Genomic DNA, 16,519 nt, shown 5'->3' on the forward strand with positions numbered 1-16,519 from the left:
TCGATTGCCTTGAATTAGAGTTTTCAATCTTTGCGCCATGGTTTCAGCACCTGCCGTTAACATCAAAATTTTCTGTCACAATAAGGGTGTTTACACACTATGGACGCCCAAGATGCAATAAATGCATCTGAACCGTGGGTGGGCAATCTTGCCCGTCCATGAGCCTTGGGTGTGCCCATGGGCAGGCAAGTAGTTAAACACCCTAAGCGTGCAAATCGGATGCCCGCCTCTTTCATTCTCTTTCAGCTAATACTGAACGGTTTTTGCACAAAAGCGTTGCCTACCAACAGCTTCAAAATCGAAAATCAAGGTGAATGATCAAGATCCTTCATGAGGCCTGCCAAGGTCCAAAATAGAAAGAAGAGAAAACCAGGGAGGAAATGGTGGAGATCACATGCCCCCAATAGAAAGAAGAGAAAAAAAATGGAGAAAATGGTGGAGATCAACCAATCACAAAATTTGATTTTTTAAAAGCCAAAAACGTATTTTTCTCTTATGAAGAAATCGTCGTCACTATAGCCTACCCCCTAGGGCAGGCCAAAAAGACTGGAACTTCAATGTTGCATTGTTCCGTAGGTGGGCTCCTATGTTAACGTCAAGCCTTGGGCTTCTCTTAGAGCTGAGTGATCACATGGGAATGCGCTCTAAGGAGGGGTCTCTTTGAATTAATGAGCTTGAAGATAGGACCGAGGAGAAACAAGGGCCTTGAAGTCCGTGGGATATAAAGGCCGAAAACTAAGCTTTGCTCTGAGCCTCTTGTCTACTACTTCTACAACTTCATCTTCATCATGTTGGCCAGCAGAGGTTTCTCACTCTGCAGGCCACTAACAACATCTCTGTTGCCTTCATCTTCTTCACTGCCATCGCCATCGCCATCGCCATCGCCATCGCCATTCTCCTTCCCCCTCCCCTCTCTCCGATCTCTCGCCACCTTCAAATCCTCCCCCCCCCCCCTCTCCATGCTCCAAAACCGCCCCCAAGGTCTCTTCGCTTGCTCCCACATTGCATTTCTCGCTTTTGTTCTGTTTCCTTTTCCCTCCTCTCCCCAACGCAGCTCTTGTTTTTTTTTTCCGCGTGCAGCCGGCAAGGTTGCTCCTTACCTTACTGACGTGGACGACCTCATCGGCTCTGTCGAAACATTTATATTTGATTGCGATGGTAAGGCATTGCAGTTGTTGGTTTTCCTGGAATATGAAACTTGGGAACAGCTCTACTCTGTTTGGAAGTAACTAAGTGCGGTCTTGTGCCTTTCTCGCGGTAATTTGCCACCATCCTTATCGGGATGAAACGATAATTTATACCCTTTTCAGTACCCATCCAGATGTTTCCACTAGTTTGCATGTGCTAACAGTGATCGGACAACTAACTTCCCGCACATGAACATTTTGTTTCGATTGAAACGGATCATCCACTTCGCGAATATTTCGTGGTGGCTGTCATACGACACGTGGACAGCCGATGATGGGTTCACTCCCCCTATTAACTTGAAATTGTGACGAGAAATGAACATTGTAAACAATGCTCAATCGCCTTGGTGGTTTCAATGAAATCAAAATAATATTTTCCGAAAAGCAAAGAATGACATCTCACCAACCAAATTATCAATGCCGTCTACAGCCCTGACCTGTATAGAGGTAGTGCTAATCTAAGGAAATGATGATCGGTTGCATGGTGTACTGAATACACAACCTTCTGCTTGGAAAAATGAATTTAGATTATTCCGTCATGTTGTAAGTAGAGCTCAACGTTGGGCTTGATGTCACGGTAATTGCTGATGGCATTTTATCAAAGAAGCATTGAACAAACTTACATGATGTGTAATATGCAAATGCTATTTTAACTTAAATGCTACGAGCGGAAAGAGTAAGTATATTAAACGGTTCCACTGTGCATAAACGTCCATTATCAATCAGTAGCATCGAAGAAGCTTGAAGCTACCGAGCATGTTCCAGGAGACCCAATTGCATTCACATAGGGATTCCCCCCTGCTACTTCCAACTTTCTGTCGCTTCCCTCCACAAAGGCTTACAAGTTTTCCCCATGCTATCGCTGCAAAGCAATCCTGACCTGCCCAAGAAGAGGGTGATGACTTCTCAACATAAGTTCCATTGTATAGCTACCGTTGAACTTTGTAGTGAACTGCTGAACTTAGCACCATCATGTTGGAAACATGCCCTACATGCGTGAAAAGGACTCACAACATGGTCACTCCAGTGAAGTATAGCTATATAGGAACTCATACTTGCTTAGGCAAGCATTGAAATTCATTTGTTATTTCGATAATTATTCTTAAATTTATTTGAAACTCCACAGCAAAGAGTGCAGTGGCCTATAGCGTCATGTGCCCTAAGGCTTTTAATCCAGCCTTGTTTGCAATGTACTGCAGGAACACACTATAGAAGATAAGGTTAGGTCTGTTTGTAAGTGATTAATCACTGCAGGGACAACCACAGAAAAAGGGTTAGGTGCAATTTGTCTGGGGGCACGTCTTGTTATTATTTTTGTTGCACTATAACTATAACTATCTGTCTATCTATCTATATAGAGCAAGTCATAAGGTGTTTGCTAAATTCCAGGTGTTATCTGGAAGGGTGATACGTTGATTGATGGTGTGCCAGAAACTTTGGACATGCTACGGGATCTGGTTTGTTTTCTTTATTAAATGGCCATGTTGCTCACTCAAATAGACATGCATCTTATCTTCTTCAACATACCCCCCATGAAGGAAAGACTGTCTGCTAAGAAACTTATCTTGTCTCCAGGGGAAAAGGCTCGTGTTTGTCACAAATAACTCAACAAAATCAAGAAAGCAATATGGAAAGAAGTTTGAGGTGCTTGGGCTAAGCGTGACTGAGGTAAGGCTAACCTTTATGAAAGGACCTCTTATTGGTGCTTACCAGCAAAAGTTGTGATCTTTAAGGTTCTGGTGGTGTTATTGAATTGTGTGGAGCACATACTTGTGATGTAGGAGGAGATTTTTGCTTCGTCCTTTGCTGCAGCTGCATATCTCAAGTCAATTGATTTCCCTGCAGAGAAGAAGGTGTGTCTCTGTGCTGCTTTTTCCACAGAGCTAATAATGCTGTTTGGTGGACATTTACCACACACACACACACACACACACACACACACATGCGCGCGCATGCCACGCGCATACTCTCTCTTATACATGCATACAGACATACATATCTATATGTGCATGGTTGTGCATGTGTCTGAGAGATGATGACATGTTAGCACCCTTGCAAGGCCAAATATGGCCCATGGGACCACCGTACATGTCGTATGCCATTTAGGGACTGAGTGTCCATCCAAAACATTGGTTAATGGCTAAAAGTTTTTGTCTAATGAGAAACAGTACAAGTGGAAGTACCCATGCAAGGGTGTACTGTGAGGTGTGGAGAGAGAGAGAGAGAGAGAGAGAGAGAGCACATGCGCACACATAATGTGTACTAGTTTGATGGATTTTTTTGGCCGAAAGAGATCAGTTCCTTGACGTTTCATCACAGGGCAAGCATCTTGCTAGTCTTTCGGTCTCTGAAAGTTTTTGTGTGAACAGCTTATGACAGTTATCACCATGAGTGGCTTCTTGAGAACCATTAAAAGATGGCCCACTTTTCCCTTTAAAGTGGGTTCTAAAGCAGGTTTATGTATGTGTATACAGTGTGCTGCCCCTTTCATATGATCATGTATATGGCCCAAGGCCCAACGACTGCCATTGTTGATTGGGGGTTTCAATTGTGTGCCTCTGAAACAGGTTTATGTGATTGGTGAAATTGGAATTTTAAAGGAGCTTGAGCTAGCAGGAATCAAGTACCTTGGAGGCCCGGTACGTCTTTAGAAGTTGCATTTTGTAGGATTTGCAATAATGGATATCTGTCTGCCAGACATGGATGTTGGATAGTCAGTGAGATAGATGTGTAGAGAGAGAGAGAGAGAGAGAGAGAGAGAGAGAGAGAGAGTTTATTAACGTCCACGGGAGACCATAGGTCTATGGGACAACAAAGAAACCTCATAACTAATACATCTGATTAGGGAGGGCACAAGCAGCTCCCAAGGAGTGCAAAAAGCAACGCCAAGTTATTTAGATTACCTACATTGTAGACTGAAATAAAAGAGATATAATCGGCCATACATCAGTTTAAGACTGAGAGTATTTTGATTTTGATTTGAACTCCTTGACGAGGGCTACACCCTCATGATATACTGCCCATTTTCCTTTCTTCCTAGCATCCCTGACCTTGGCTAGTTCCGTTCCTTTTTGGGCTAGTTGGGCTAGTTGGGCTCGTGTGAGTTCTTCGGCTATCCAAATCTTAGTACCTTTCAGCTTGTATGATTGGCGTAGGAGCTTTAGTTGTAGATCCCTTGAGTTAACTGTGAGTACAGCATGTCCTTTGGAATTATGAATATTAGTCACGGAATCCTTGTCATCATCTCCTGCCCATTCAATGCTAGGAGTGGCTGCTTTGATGTTTGCTAAAGTCTCAATATATGAGTCCTCATAACTCTAGACTGAGTTGGGGTAGTTTACAGACCCTCGTGCAGATTGTTGTGGTTTTTCTTGTCCAGCGGAGTTATGTCTAGAATTCTTTGGACCTTGTATTTAGTCCTTGATTTTTTCCAGTCCCATATATACCAACGGATCTGCCGCAGAATTTAATACAAGCATAGATCTTGAAGGGTCTCACACGGACTTTAATACAATCATATCATATTATATCATATCATCTCTCTCTCTCTCTCTCTCTCTCTCTCTCTCTCTCTCTCTTCCGTCGCTACTTATCTTCCTGTCGCTACGCTCCCGTCGCTCGTCGTTGCTTCTGTCCTTCATTCATCTCAGGTCGTTTCTCAGGTTGTTGCTAAGCTTATCACTCAGGTTGTCGCTCAGCTCGCTCAGCAGCAATTGCAGGCCGTTCTAGTCCAGCAGCAGCAGCAGAGGTCCAAACCCTAGCTTGTCAGCAGCGCCTCTTCTTCGTCACCTAACCCCGAGCTGGGTTTGAACCCCCAGCCGAGCTCGGGGGTTAGCTTCAGCCAGGGGGTGACTGTTAGATATGACTCAAATGGAATGGCCTGACCTATCTTTGAAATCTCCCTCTACTGGAACCCTAATACCACCACCTTCTACCAGGAAACCTCTTTATCCCTCAGTTGCCAGGACACCCTCTCCCCATGCAGACATGTTATCGAGGTGGTTTTGACCGTCCTATTCTTGGACAGTATGATCAGATTTATTTCCTACAACACGTCAGAGATTTACAGCAACAAGTAGACTCTCTCACAACTCGAGTACAGGCTCTCCAAGGATCTGATAAACAGGATGTGTGTAAGAAATCCTAGATTTACTATATTTAGAAATGTGCTAAGGAACAGAAAAGAGACTGAGATAGCAGAGAACAAGGAATAATTGTATTGCTTGAATATCTGTAGGGTGGATGTTGTGTCATCCATACAATTGGGCCTCTCTTATATAGAGAGTGAAGAGTCACACATGAAAAGGTGTGTACTCCAAAGGGTATGTGCATGAAGAGGTGTGTACCCCTTGTGAAGGGTGTGACCCTTAATGAGAGGGTACATTACAATAGAAATGTCTCTTCATTAGAATGTCTCTTGTGAAGGGTTGTGCCTCATTAGGAAGTGTCCCGTTGAAAGGGCAAGGGTTGTGCCCATAGGAAGTGTCCCGTCGAAAGGGCATACCCTTCCACAAGTGTCCATTCATCAAACCATCCATAAGTCTAGAAATAAAGAAAGGAATACGTCACAGATCGTGACATCCCCTCCCACTCAAAAGAAGACCCTGGTGGAGATAATGAACTGATGTAGAAAATATCACTGTAAATTCTGAAAATACTGCTGTAAAATGTCAGGGTACTGCTGTAAGTCTTCATCAGACTGCCAAGTAGCGTTGGAGTCATCCAGATCTCGCCAAAGAACAAGGAATTCCGTGATAAGTCGATGTCGAGTCTCACGTTGTCGATGGTCCAGAATACGCTCAGGAATAAGGAGAACATAATCGTCTTCGATTTCTGGAACATAATCACCTGCAGGAGGAAGTGCTTCATCGCTTGGAATGTACGTCTTTAGCCAAGAAATATGAAATGTTGGATGGATTTTACCCCATGATGGTGGTAATTCCAATTTGTAACTTAAAGGTGAATTTTTCTTGACGATCCGAAAAGGTCCATAGTATCTTGGTCGCAACTTAGGAAACACAGACTTAACCGTCTTATAGCGATGTGGGGCTACAAATAAGAGCACCATGTCACCAGTGTTAAATTCCAGGTGACGTCTATGTTTGTTGGCAGACCGTTGATACCGCTCTTGCGCTTTTCGCATATGATCCCTGACTTGCAGTAGAATGTCTTGCATTTCTTGAACCAGTTGATCAGCTAGGGCCACTCGATGTTGAAGAACAAAATTTGTTGGTACAATCGGAGTGTGTCCATAAGCTGCTTGGAATGGAGTCATGCTGATGGCACTATGGAAAGAGTTATTATAAGCAAACTCAAGAGTGGTAGATACTCTTCCCAAGCTGCTAGGCGTGACTGAACATAATGTCGAAGCATTTCTTCCAAAACTTGGTTGACTCTTTCAGTCTGGCCATCTGATTCATGGTGGTAGGCTGAACTGAACAGTAGAGTTGTACCCAAAGATTCGAACAGTGAAATCCAAAAGTGACTGGTAAACTTAGGATCTCTGTCGGATATGATATTCTTGGGCAATCCATGGTGTCGGAAGATGTGTTGTATGAAAAGTTTGGCTATGTCCGGAGCCTGTGCACTGCTTTTGCAAGCAACAAAGTGTGCCATTTTGGACAAGCGATCAACAATTACCATAATCTGAGTGTTACCCCTGGAAGATCGTGGTAGTGTTGTAATGAAATCCATGGAAATACTTTCCCACCTTTCAGTTGGAACTGGAAGAGGCTGAAGAAGTCCTGTTGGAAGTCGTCGGCTTGCTTTCATTTGTTGACAAGATAAGCAAGATGTGACCATTTTGATGACATCGCTTTTCATCTGAGGCCAGTAGTATGTTGCACTGAGTAACCGATAAGTCTTGTTGATGCCTGGATGGGCAGCATAAGGAACTACATGATGCTCTTTTAACAAAAGACGTCGAACATCCTTGTCATGTGGTACACAGACGCGATCTTGATAATACAGAAGGTCGTCCGTATAAGAATAGGAAGAGAGAATCTTTTGTTCGGAAGTCGAAGGTTGTTTTTTTGAAAGAACCTGTACTGCTGTGCCGAAGTCTTTATCATTGAAATACTTTCCTTTGAATGAATTCGGAACATCCACAGATAATGTAGAGATTACCATGGCTGATGCTAGAGGTAACCTGCTGAGAGCATTTGCAACGACATTGCGTAGTCCTGGAATGTACTCAATGCAGCGTGCTTGACGAGCGTTCATGACTGGCTGAGTAAAGATATACTCTAAAGAGTGATGGTCTGTTTTGACCACAGAGTTGGCTCCCATGAGATAATGTTTCCAAGAGCGATAAGCATGTATAACGGCAAGAAACTCCTTATCATAAACCGGATATCGGGTTTGGATATCAGAATGTTTATGGCTGTCAAAAGCAATAACTCTGCCTTCTTGCATCAAGACTGCTCGTGTAGCGATGTCGGAAGCATCGGTCATGACCTCAAATGGAAGGTTGGGGTCAGCAATAGCCATAACTGGTGTGGTAGTGAGTGCTTGCTTGAGTTGTTGGAAACTATACTCTGTTTCGGGAAGCCACTGAAAAACTGTTGTGCTTTTCAATAATTCGGACATAGGAGCTGCGATTTCGGAAAACCGATAGACCTTTGTATGGTAGAAGTTTGCCAATCCGAGAAAAGAGCGGACATCATGAACATTCTTAGGAGTAGGCCAGTTTCGGATTACCTCGACCTTCTTGGGATCCACAGAGATGCCTTGAGCGGAAATAACATGTCCCAAATATTCGAGTTGGGTCTTGAAGAACTCACTCTTCTCAATGTTGATGTAGAGAGAATTTGCGCAGAGAACTTCAAAAACTTGTTGAAGATGTTGTTTGTGCTCATGGAGGGATCTGCTGAAAACGAGAATGTCATCGAGGTAAACGATGACGAACTTATCGAGGAAAGGCCTGAAGATGTCGTTCATTAATGTCATGAATGTGGCCGGGGCATTGTTTAACCCAAAAGGCATGACCAAACATTCATAGTGTCCATACTTTGTTCGAAAAGCTGTCTTGTACTCATCTCCTTCTCGTATGCAACCAAGAGAAGTGAAGTCTTTGCTTGGCGTTTACGAACCCACTTCTTTACTTGTAGGGCAGAGGCAACTGGGGTTGAAGGAGAGTCCCTAGAACCAGTTAGCTCAATAAGTTTTCCCTGGTGGACAAATTGGATAGTATGGCTGCAAAAACTGATTGATGGATCATAGTCGTAGAGCCACTGTTGTCCGAGTATGACATCGTACCGAGAAAGAGGCATGATGTCGAAGTTTAACTTGTCCGTATAATGTTGGATGCGAAAAGACAAGTTTTTGATCCTGGTGTTGCACAAGAAAGTAGTTCTATTTGCGAGTTCAATCTGATAGTCCACGAGACTAGGACTGGTGGTCAACCGAAGTTTATCGACCACAGAACTGGCTAGGAAATTGTGAGAGCAGCCACTGTCGATGAGGATAGTGACCGTTGTTCCACGAATCGATGCTTGAACACAAAGTACTTGAGTAGCCAGGGAAGGTTCCGGGTTGCTGGCAAGGCTCAGGTGGATGGTATTCGCCAGTCAAACAGCTTTGCCTTTCTTGTCTTGTGCTGAGGTAGCATCTTCTTTTTGGGAAGTGCTAGGTTCCATATTAGAATTTTGCTTTGGTCGCTTGGGACAATCGAACCATCTATGGTCGCCTGTATAGATGGTACAAAGTCCTTTTGTGCTGGAGCTGTTCTTCTTGTCAGTGGCCGCATCTTTATGTTGGGGATGTCGGTAATGACTTTGTGAAGAAGAAGAAGCGCGATCCTTGGGGGAGTGCTTTTGTTGGAATCCAGCAAATGATTTCTGAGGCTTCTGGGGATCTTGAGACTGTCCCTGACCTTGATTACCGAAGTTTTTGCGAAACCTGGTGTTATCTTGAGGGCGAGCACCTTTGGCCATAGGAGAGTTCTGAGTGCGATTAGCACTCTGCTTCCCTGTGTTTAGGAAATCTGTAATGCGCTCTGCGTAAGCAATAGCGCCATCTGTGGTGGTGATGTTTGCTTTAAGAACATCAATGCGTAACGAGGGATTTAGGCCTGAGATGAAAGCATGAAGGCGATCATCCTCAGTTGAACCATCAATCTCCAGCACCAATGTGGTGAACTGAGAGATATAGGAAGACAGGGAACCCGTTTGCTCCAACTGTCGGAGTTTTGAACGTGCTTGGAAGTCCGCATTGGCAGGTACAAACTGCTTACGGAGCACGTGTTCAAAACGTTCCCATGTTAACACACTTTTTCCGTCCTTTAAGCGTCTTTGCCACCATAGAAATGCTGTATCCTTCAGGAGGGAGGCTGCCAAGGCGATCTTTTTGCCTTCAGTGAGGTCAACAGTGTCAAAAGACATGCGCATTTTAGCGAGCCATTGGTCAACTATTCGGCGATTGCGTTGACCAGTGTAGGCTTCCGGAAGTTTGACGTCAAGTCTTTTAGTTTTGGAAGCTTGAAGTAATTGGTAGAGGGCACGTAGTTCAATGTTTTCTACCTCTGGTGGGAAAGAGTCCGCATCGTCGTCTGGTTGCGTCATGTCATCCTCTGTATGTGCGGTACTTCGAGAATCTTGAAGTTGTTGAACTTTTTGAACCAAGTTGGAGATGCTGTCCTGAAGCTGAGATATTTGAAGTTGCAATAGTGATTCGCCTTGTATGTTGACTTCAGGGGTCTTTTTGGGACTTGATTCTTTGATCTTTGGAGAGGCTTCACGCGAGCGGTGCGACATGTCGGAGATCCCTGTGAGAAAAGCGCGAACTTGCGCTCTAGTTTGTACCATTCCTGGAAGAGGGTTCGGGCTGCTCCCTGAGGTTGCTCATGTTGGAGGGGCCAGGCGAGGCAAGATGGAACCACCCGTGGAAATCTGGTAAGGGAGGTCCTGTCTGAGGTAACATTGGAGATGTCGAAAGTGGTGTTACTGCTCGTGAGAGGACAGGGGTAGGTAGTAGAGTCCACGGATCTGAAAAGGGATAAGGAGCTGCTGTCGGAAGTGGAGGATATCCAGGAGAGGGAGTGCCTTCAGAGTGTAAATACTGACTTGGAGAAGGTACAACCTGTAGAGGAGGATATCTGGGAGCTGAAGGAGGTGGAGAGTACCCTGGAGATGCCGAAGGTGAGGGGTAAAATTCTCTCCAAAAATGAACAGCAAACTCCTTCGGAATATCGTGTTCCGGATATCTTCGTGTCTCGTGGAACACAACCTGTATTGTGCTGAGGAAATAATGTAACTGAGGTGCCTCACGCAGAAGATAGAGGATGTGGTCCAAGTCACTAGGAGGGCACGTGACACAGAAGACCCAAGATGCAAAGGCTCCAAAATGGGGTGGCTGTGCAATTTGAACACGATATTGTGTGGTAGCTGATGCTTGAGGTGTCCTTGAAATGCCGGGTGAATTACCAGGGGTTTCCATGCTTTAATGTGGATTCTTTCATTTGCTGTAATTTGTTAAAGAGAATCCTTAAAAGCAGATTGGAAAGACTCCACCTGGCAATAATTTAATCTGCCAAGTCATTGCGTAGAAGAAGGCTGCAAGTTGGTGTCCGGAGATCCATGGTGCAATGGTTTGCGAGGAGCGCTTGATACTTGTCTGGTCCGGGCTGTCAACAGGCTGTCTTCATCGCGCGAGGAGCTGCAACTGGTGCTGATTGGGCAGGACCCAATAAATGGCGAAACAAGGGGCTGCGGGCTGTCAATGGCGAGGCTTAGAGCATTGCCCAGGGCTGGACTGCGCAGGAAAGGCAGGAGCGAAAGAACCTGGCGGGTCAAGGACTGCGCAGGAGGGGGGGGGGCTGGCGAGGCCAAGGAGTTGTGTGCAGGACTGGTCGTACAGAATGGCGCAGGGCTGTGGCAGGCTGCAGGACTTGCGCAGGTTTGTACGGCAAGGGCAAGGCTGCAGGGCGTGCGCAGGCTGTACAGCAGAGGCAACGGCTGGCTGCAGGGAAGGCAGGCTGTACGGCAGGCTTGCGCAGATGGTACGGCAGGCTTGCGCAGGCTGTACGGCGAGGCTTGCGCAGGCTGTACGGCGCAGGCTGGAAGGCTGATGGCGAGGGCTTGCGCAGGCTGTACGGCGAGGTGATGGCTGGCCGTACGGGCTGACGCAGATGGTACGGAAATCCGTACGTGCAGGGCTGGTGCTGCGCAGGCTGCCAGAAATTCCGTACGTAGCAGTTTTTCGTTGGGGAAAAATGCGACTTTTCGTTGGGCTGCCTAATGGGTTAGTTGCCCCAAAAATTAAATGGGGGGTTTAGTTAACGGTAGGTAGCTAGGGTAATCCTAGGGGTAGGGGATGGGTTTATTTTTTTTCCCTTTTTACCCCTCTAGGTACCCTTTTGTAGGTACTTGGGGCCTAAAAGGTGTGCCTATTCGAAGGGGTGTGACCCTTGGAATAGGTGCACCTTATCATGAAGGGGTATGTCCCTATTGTCAAAAGGGGTGTGACCCTGCATGAATAGGTATGTCCTTTTGTCCACGATGGGGTATGTCCCATGAGTGAGGAGTCGAGACTCGTCACCAAAAGGTGTGTCCCATGGTGGAAAAGGTGCGTCCCTTGGTTTTGGGACAGCCCAAGCACCTGAAAAGACACGATTTTTGTCGTGTCCATTCACATCAACTTGTGATGTGAGGGAGATGGAGAGGCCAGGATGACTTTAGACCGGGTAGGCGTTTAAAAATTTTACAATCATCCTCTCCATCTCTTCCATGCACAATGTGCACGGATGTCCTTCTAGCGGAAAAGATGTATCAGATCGGCGCTAGAAGGTGGGGGGCATTTCCTACAGGCAGGAGCGAATTTTGCTCTGATACCACTGTAAGAAATCCTAGATTTACTATATTTAGAAATGTGCTAAGGAACAGAAAAGAGACTGAGATGGCAGAGAACAAGGAATAATTGTATTGCTTGAATATCTGTAGGGTGGATGTTGTGTCATCCATACAATTGGGCCTCTCTTATATAGAGAGTGAAGAGTCACACATGAAAAGGTGTGTACTCCAAAGGGTATGTGCATGAAGAGGTGTGTACCCCTTGTGAAGGGTGTGACCCTTAATGAGAGGGTACTTTACAATAGAAATGTCTCTTGTGAAGGGTTGTGCCTCATTAGGAAGTGTCCTGTCGAAAGGGCAAGGGTTGTGCCCATAGGAAGTGTCCCGTCGAAAGGGCATACCCTTCCACAAGTGTCCATTCATCAAACCATCCATAAGTCTAGAAATAAAGAAAGGAATATGTCACAGATCGTGACAATGTGACTGATGAGGCAATGCAGATATACAGATATACAACGCTTCCCCTCCTGACCTCAACTACTTTCTACAGTGAAGGATCTTGTACAAGCTGAGGTACAAAACATTAAAAAAGAAGTGATTGTAGAGGTAGACACAAAGGCAAGCAAGACTGATATTCAAGCAGAAATCAAGGAACACGAAGTCAAACGAGAGAATGCATTGAAGATCAGGAATGGGGGGCTTCCAGAAGGTTGGTTCAAGGCACTTTTGTCATGATACACAGAAGTCCTAGGATAAGTGGTTGGCTCTTGCTGAATTCTATGCCTTATCTCAGGCCGGACTCTTGGTCCAAAAGTACTTGCAGTGCTTCTGGCAGCTCTCGTTGTTTGTGCAGGACATTTCTCTGAAAGGCAAGTTGCTGCGTTTTGTTATGGGACTGCATCCCTCTTTGTTTGCAGATGTGAGGGCACATAACCCTCAGACTATTGAGAGGGCAGCTCAGCTTGCAGAAGTATTCTGAGCCAAAATATGCCAGCAAGTATAAGAATGTAACGGGCAACATGCATGGTACTGCATATGAGGCTGAGAAGAAGCCTAAGTTGGATGATTGGAATGATAAGAAATCTGCAGAAGCACCCTTTCCACGGTTTCCTACTGTAGGAGAGCCTTGGTGTCTTGAAAGTGTGAGTGGGAGCATTGTCTCTCCAACCTGGCCAAAGAGGAATATCCTTTGCTCAAATGGGTCTGCATCGTCGGTCGAATCGTGAGTATAGGACTAGAAAAGAGAGAGAATCTCTCAACTAGTGAGCAGCCGAAAGTGAATTGCTCTATATGCATAGTGGCTCTGGATGTGTTGTAGATCATGACCTTTTACCAAGGTTGACCTTCAAATCATGTGACTCACAGAAAGACTATAAGGCATCTAAGTGTCTCCAGAGGCTCTTCGCAGAGGAGGACAACAATACCACATCATCTGCGTACAACAAGATATGAATCAAGGAACTAGCGAGCGAGCACCCAGCATCCCCTAGTGTCTCCATAAATGTCTCAAGCTTGTCTATATAGAGGCCAAACAAGGTTGATGAGAGAGAACACCCTTGTTTGATCCCGATCGTACTCATAGTCTCCTCTGCTAGCTCCTGTCCGGACTCTGTCTGAAATCCTCTCATAGAGTGCCATAATAGCCCACATGATCTCCTGGTCGTACCCCAACTCCTGTAGCTGTCTGCAGAGCTACTGTATCAAAGGCTTTGCGGAAATTCACAAAGCAACAATATACACTCTGTTTTCATGCCCTAGCCTCCTCAATGTAAAGTATGTCCCATGGTCACCTTTGAAAGCCGGCCTGCCCCTCTGCTTCGAGTCCGTGCATCTCTGCGAATTGATTGGCCTCCGTAACAAGTATTGATGCATATATCTTGGACATGACATTTCCAATCATGATGGTCCTGTAGTTTTTCATGTTCATGGGATCCCCTACCTTATAGTGGGTGAGAGACGAATTGCCTCATTGAAGAGCCTTGCTAAGATCCGGGCTACGATATCAATTTCGTGTGCAATGAATTCAGTGCATAAACCCTCATGATCCTTCGCTCAACCATTATGAAGCTTCAGTACTGCATCTTTGACATCCTCCTTGGTGAAAAAGTGCAGGACGTAGGTGTTAGAATTATAGATATAATTCAGCAGTGACCAATGTAATATAATAAGCTAGTTAGGGGCACTTTTCCCTCTTTAAGAGGTTTTTCCCCCTAACCGCAGTTAGTTCACTAACTATGGTTAGTGACTACTAAGGTTTTGTCACTAGGACAAAACCTTATCTTTTCCTTCAGTGTGTTGTACTCTCACTCTCTTCTATTGCAACTAAGCTTTCAGCTTCCAAGCTTCCAGCTCTCACACTCTCCCTTGCTTTCTCTCACTCACTCTATTCTCACATTTGGTATCAGAGCGGGTTCAAGAGCTTCGGGCTCCCTGCTCCCTTCAAGCACCACCCCTTTGCTTCACGTTTCAGCCTGCTCCAACTCGTCCGTACAGTTCGTACGAATGTACGGAATTCGGACGTACTGTCTCCGTACAGCTTCCGTAAAGACTTCCGTACAGGTCCCGTGCAGCGCCGTACATCGTCCGTACATTTTTCGTGCAGCACCGTACAAAGTACGTACAGTCTCCGTATAGACTGCTGTACCTGTATCGCTCCTCTCCGTACAGACCCGCCATGCAACTGTCGTACAGCAACCGTACAACGCTGTACAGGTCGCCGTACATGCGTTGCAACGTCAGTACAAATTCGCCGTACAGTTGGATTCCGTACCTGCGTTGACAGTTCCGTACCTGCCGTACAGTCCGTACGTACTGTACCGTACCATCTGTACCTTTCATAGATTTGCGTGCATTTCTGTACTTTCAGATCTGTATTTGCAGATTTACACAGGTTGTCTTCAGCCACAGGTGTTCTTTGGCAGGCACATCTTGCAGAAAACCATAGTTTGGTTCAGTTGTTTGGGAGTACATTTGGGGCATTTTGTATATTGCAGACATTGCAATCATTGTGCAGTTTTGGAGCTACATCTGGAGCAAAATTGCAGATTTTGTTTAAAATTTGGGGCTTCTACAGACAGATCTGCAGATCTAGTCTGAAATTTGGGGCTTTTGTTTAAAAATTGCAGATTTGGGGCTTTTAGTAATTTTGCCCCTTTTTGGTTGCAATTTTAAACCACAAATTGGGGCTTTTGTGTTGGGAGAGCATTTTTTGGAGTATTCAGTTCATACTGCCTTTCTTGGAGTGTTTGAAGCACTTTTGGCAGATTTTGGAGAGTTTTTGATGCTTGGACAGATTTCTGACAGTGCAAGTACAGAAATCTAAGCTGCATTTACAGCCTGTGCTTGGCTGTGTTTTTTGGGAGTTGTGCATTCCATTCCCAGTAAGGGAATTCAGCTTTGTATCTGCTTCAATCTTTTTCTCAGAAATGGCCCATCAAAATCAGAATGAGTTTCCGTTTGGTGGTCTTTCACAAGAAGACAAGTTGGATGGTACCAACTACTCCCTCTGGAGTTTCATGGTACGTAATATTCTGATTTCTCGAAATCTATGGGATTATGTCAATGGGGATGAGATCCGACCAGCAGATATTGCACCTGCTACCCCTCCTCAGCAAGGAGGTGGAAGAGGTCGTGCACAGGGTGCAGCTGCAGGACAAGTTGTTGGTGCAGCTACAGTCAATACTCTAGAGCAGAAGAGATGGGATTCACGGGATGCCTTAGCTTTGTCATGCATCTCTCTTTCAGTGAAAAGATCTATCATTCCAACATACATGCAGCAAAAACAGTCCCAAACTGGCTGTTACAGGCTCTCAGGGAGAGTAAACTTGATGCTCCGTTACCTGGCAGGACTCGCAGTGCAGCAAGGCACATGGAAGGTGCTAATTCAGTGGAATCAGCATATGCAGGTACTCTCCTTGATGAGGAGGAGCCTGCCACATTTGAAGAGGCAAAGGATAATGTGCATTGGATGAATGCCATGCACGATGAGTTGCAGTCCATTGCAAAAAATCAGACTTGGGATGTTGTGGACTTGCCACAGGGTAAACATGCCATTGGCACACGATGGGTATTCAAAGTCAAACGGAAGCCAGATGGCTCCATTGACAAATATAAGGCCAGGCTGGTTGCTAAGGGCTGTGCTCAGAAAAAGGGCATAGATTATGAGGAGACATTCGCTCCTACATCCCGGATGACCACCATCTGATCAGTAATTGCAATGGCTGCACATTTTGAGTGGAATTCTCATCAGTTGGACATAAAAACAGCCTTCTTAAATGGGGACTTGCTGGAAGAGGTGTATGTCAAACCACCTCCGGGCTTTGAAATTACAGCAAATGCACTTCAAGTATGCAAGCTCAATAAAGCTTTATATGGGCTGAAACAGGCCCCTCGTGCATGGTATGCCAAGATACATGCCTTTTTGACCAGCAAGGGGCTGTACAATAGTCCTACTGAGAGCATCCTCTACATCAAGATGGATGGGGGGGAAATATTAGTCATCCTTCTTTATGTCGATGACTTACTGCTCACAGGGTCTATTGAAAA

The 16,519-nt window shown here is 45.4% G+C and overlaps 1 protein-coding gene across 1 annotated transcript in view; it reads left to right on the plus strand.

Annotated features, from left to right (window-relative positions):
• The first annotated feature begins 674 nt into the window (after window positions 1–674).
• LOC147888357 (phosphoglycolate phosphatase 1A, chloroplastic-like) overlaps window positions 675–16,519 on the plus strand; it is a 32,473-nt gene continuing 16,628 nt past the window's right edge. Inside the window, exons 1-6 of the mRNA XM_087392263.1 lie at window positions 675–981; window positions 1,081–1,158; window positions 2,577–2,644; window positions 2,763–2,855; window positions 2,969–3,040; window positions 3,755–3,826. Coding sequence (XP_087248389.1) covers window positions 789–981; window positions 1,081–1,158; window positions 2,577–2,644; window positions 2,763–2,855; window positions 2,969–3,040; window positions 3,755–3,826 — 576 coding nt within the window. The 5' untranslated portion in view covers window positions 675–788. The remainder of the gene's footprint in view (window positions 982–1,080; window positions 1,159–2,576; window positions 2,645–2,762; window positions 2,856–2,968; window positions 3,041–3,754; window positions 3,827–16,519) is intronic.

Source organism: Dipteris shenzhenensis, chromosome 21 (genome assembly GCF_047967505.1).
Source record: "Dipteris shenzhenensis isolate YYH24624 ecotype China chromosome 21, Dip_SZ_1.0, whole genome shotgun sequence".
NCBI lineage: Eukaryota > Viridiplantae > Streptophyta > Polypodiopsida > Gleicheniales > Dipteridaceae > Dipteris > Dipteris shenzhenensis.